At 43.3% G+C, this 3,934-nt stretch overlaps 1 protein-coding gene across 4 annotated transcripts in view; it reads left to right on the forward strand.

The window, feature by feature from the left end:
- LOC311264932 (tyrosine-protein phosphatase non-receptor type 7-like) overlaps nt 1-2,971 on the forward strand; it is a 16,646-nt gene extending 13,675 nt beyond the window's left edge. For all 4 annotated transcript variants that reach the window (XM_084366153.1, XM_084366156.1, XM_084366155.1 and 1 more), the window contains exons 8-11: nt 40-233; nt 1,780-1,893; nt 1,987-2,071; nt 2,480-2,971. In XM_084366153.1, the coding sequence (XP_084222279.1) occupies nt 40-233; nt 1,780-1,893; nt 1,987-2,071; nt 2,480-2,560 (474 nt within the window). In that variant the 3' untranslated portion in view covers nt 2,561-2,971. The remainder of the gene's footprint in view (nt 1-39; nt 234-1,779; nt 1,894-1,986; nt 2,072-2,479) is intronic.
- Nucleotides 2,972-3,934: the final 963 nt, after the last annotated feature.

Genomic DNA, 3,934 nt, shown 5'->3' on the forward strand with positions numbered 1-3,934 from the left:
TGTGTCTGTGTGTGTGTGTGTGTCTGTGTGCGTGTGCAGCTCTGCGCGGAGCGTCGTCCCATCAGACACTACTGGTTCACCTCTTGGCCTGACCACCACATCCCACAATGCACTGCACCGCTGCTGAGACTGGTGGAGGAGGTCGAGACGTACAGCAAGTCCCTCCTACCGCCCAGCTCTCAGCCAATCACAGCCCCCGTCCCGGGTCCTGGACCGATCATCGTCCACTGCAGGTTGGTTCCTCATGAAACAGTTTGTGGTGCCTTCAGCAGGTCCTCTTCAGCAGAGGAGGATTGTGGGAGTTGATGTAAGAAAACACAGAAAACTAAAAGATAATTGCTATTCAACATTTCTACTTAATTCTCCTTTTTTACTCACAAAATATCACAACTTTGCTCTTGAAATATAACTTTCTCTCTCTACACTGATACTTCTATAGATCCAAGATAGAACAGAATAATAAAGACACACAATCACACGTGTAATTCACTTTTTTAACCTTTCAACTGAAGGTTAAACAGTAAAAGCAGCTCGTTATGACTCAGACCAGAGCGGCGGATGTGTCGAAAGCTACTTCCTGTTTGAGAGCGTGGCCGGTCTCGGCTGAGCAGCCGACCACAGCCGAGGGGACAGATGAAGAGGCTGCGGTGTGGATCTGACCTCCAGAGTGTCTCCTCAGGCAGCGGAGCAGATCCGTGCACGCACGCACACACACACACACACACACACACACACTGATGTGTTTCTCAGTGGTACGTCTAGGAAGAGGAAGTAGATTAAATGACGAGGCGCAGCAGTCATCCAGAGACTGAGATCATCAGCATTTTCAATGAAGTCTGGATGTAAATGACACCAACATCAACTCAGATCAAGTTCAAGGTGCAAAATAAAAGAATATTAGTCGAAAACATTCAATTATTAATTAAAATGTTCTACAGAATGTGAAGAAATAACAGTTTCTCACATTACGACTTCTGTGTCCTGTGTTGCAATGATATCTACTGAAGTTAGCATGCTAACCAGCTAGCAACAGCCCTGTCCAGTTCAAACATCCCCGTGCTAACACCAACACTCCCTGTCTGGACCAGCTGGAGTTAGCAGCAGTTAGCGGTTACTCTGGTGACATGCTGCCACCTGGTTGTGTTTCAACAGCTGGCTAATTCTAACATATTGCACCTTTAATAAAAATTAGATATGTATATATTTTTAAATATTTTTCTGAGACTACCAGGAAGATTTTCCACTCTAGTTGTAACTAACGCTGTCAGATTAAAGTGTGAGATGAAGCGGAGTGGAAGAATAAAGTAGCTGAAAATTAGAGAAATACTCGTGTAAAGTAAAATTACAAGGAAACTGTATTTAAGTGCAGCAGCTGCGTCTTTCTGAAGGAGTCTGTCCAGGTGAACTTCCTCTGCTGTGCCTGACAGAGTGACATCAGCTGCTGATGACTTTCGTCTCCTGTCTGCATGACCTCACTTCCTGTCGATCACTCTCACTTCACTTTAACGTTTCTTGACACTTTACTTCATGTCTGGCTGCTCCTTCTTTGTTCCTGCTGGAGTCATGTTGTCTCGTTCCTCTGATACAGTTATTTGACGTTGTTCATTTTGTTCTGATTTCATCTGCTGGAGGAACGTTCACCTCCTCGTGACCAGCTGACACTGATGAGACTGAACGAGCAACTCTCACAAAAGAATTGAGGATAAAAACCAGAAACATTGTTGCATGAGGTCCTGGACGCTCAGCGATGCTCCGTTAATGTCTCCTGTGTCCTCTCAGTGCAGGTATTGGCAGGACGGGTTGTTTTATAGTCGGCAGCATCGGCTGTCAGCAGCTCAGAGAAACGGGTCAGGTTGACATCCTGGAGACGGTGTGTCAGCTTCGACTGGACAGGTGGGTGAGATCAGTCCTCCGTCTGTCTGTGCTGTAACATTTGGTTTATTAGCCGTCTGTCTAACCTGTGGTCCGTCCCCCCGTCTCGTGCAGAGGTGGTATGATCCAAACCACAGAGCAGTACCAGTTCCTGTACTCCACACTGGCCCAGTACAGCTCCCAGCTACAACACAACCAGGTACTCACAGTGTTTCATTGAGCTGGTTCTGATCGAGATGATGAGGTGGACCGAGACGCACATTTCTCTTTCTTTCACACGCCGATTACAAAAGATGTTATTTACACAATTTTTTTAAGGCTGATATTTTCAGTTAGTAGAAAATCCGTCTGAATTGGGCGTGATAACGTCTTTTCAAATTATATTTTCAAATGCCAAAAACTTAAAAAAGTAAAACTGATGATGTCACCAAAGATGGTTTGGACCTTCAGCACCACACGCTGTCTCGCTGATCCTTCCTCAGCCTGAACCGAGTCGCCTGAACTTAACTGAACCTTCAGCACGGACCCGTCAGAGCAGAGAGTCTCGTGGTTTAGATGTGATGATGTGTTTTGTTTGAGGCTAAACGCAGTGTTTCCTCCTCACCAGAACCAGCAGAACCCAGAGGGCCAAGTCAGCATACAGCTACAGAACCTCCAGCTGGGCAACACGCAGGATATGAAGAACTGATACCAGACAGAACCTGGAGAACCAGCAGTCTCTACAAGGCCAAGTACACAACTAGAGAAGTCCAGGAGACCTCAGAACCAACAGAATGCACAACAGATATCTTTAACAGAACCAGAGAGATGGAAACGAGAGAATAATTAAATGGACCACCCGAAACAGCTGATGCACTTACACATGGAGGATTTGGTGGACCGGCAGAATCATCCTACAGAGAAAAGATGTTCTGGTTCTGTTCAGTGCAAACAGCTGGAGGTCCTGAAGAACTGGAGAACCCAGAACATCATGTTCACCCTGGACCGAAGATCTCACCAACCTTTCTCAACTGAACCAAGAAAACCAAGTAGACAAAAACAGACAGAAACAAAATGTCATTAAGATCAAATCAAATAAAAAACAACGTTCTTATTTTCAGTTCTGATGTTTTTCTCTCAGATACAAAAATATTTAAAGATGATTTCAACAAGAAACTGAAGTGAAACCAGAACTTCATTCAAATCCCACTGAGGTTTTTAATGATTGTAACTGTGTGAGTCTCAACAGTGTGTGTGTGTGTGTGTGTGTGTGTGTGTGTGTGTGTGTGTCGCTTCATATATTTAAAGGAGCAGTCTGTAGTTTAGTTGAAGAAATGTTAATGAGCAGAGAAAGATCCTCATTGGCTGATAAACAAACTAAATAAACAAACTCTCTTTGTTTTCATGAATAAACAAACTGACTTAAAGGACAACACAGTTTATACTGTTGTACTGTGTTTATATGTGGCGGACCCTGCCACCTCTCTAGCTTCAAACAATGTTCTGGGACCTGATTCTCCTCTGAGAGCAGCTTGTTTATTCACTGATGGAAACAGTTTGTGTACCTCATTAATATTGTATATATTAAAATTCTGACTTCTTCTCTTAAACTACTCAGAGCTCCTTTAAACGTCAGATGGTATTTAAAAAAATCAAAGCAAAGTTCAAGGTTTGTTTGTTTGTTTACATTTGCTACAACACAAAAAGTCCACATGTAACGACTCATTAGGAAGTGCCAAAATAATAATGATGATAACAATAATAATTATAATGATAATGATGATGATGATAATAATAATAAACTTTATTTATATAGCACCTTTAAAAACAGAGTTCACAAAGTGTATTGACAATCAAGCAAAAGTGGGAAACATTAAAAGTCAACATAAGACATCACAGGTCAAAGGAATAAGAGGCAGAATCACAATAAAAGAAAGAGTTGAAGTTTATTTTAATGTAAAACAACATGATTCAACCTTCAGAGGTGTTTACAGGGTCGGTGCTGCTGACAGCTGTTCCCTGTGTGGCCGCCAGGGGGCGGTGTGTACATCCAGCTGCCCCTGTGCGCCGCTCCTGTCTGCGC

Source organism: Pagrus pagrus, assembly GCF_965226575.1.
Source record: "Pagrus pagrus genome assembly, chromosome: 11".
Taxonomy (NCBI): Eukaryota; Metazoa; Chordata; class Actinopteri; order Spariformes; family Sparidae; genus Pagrus; species Pagrus pagrus.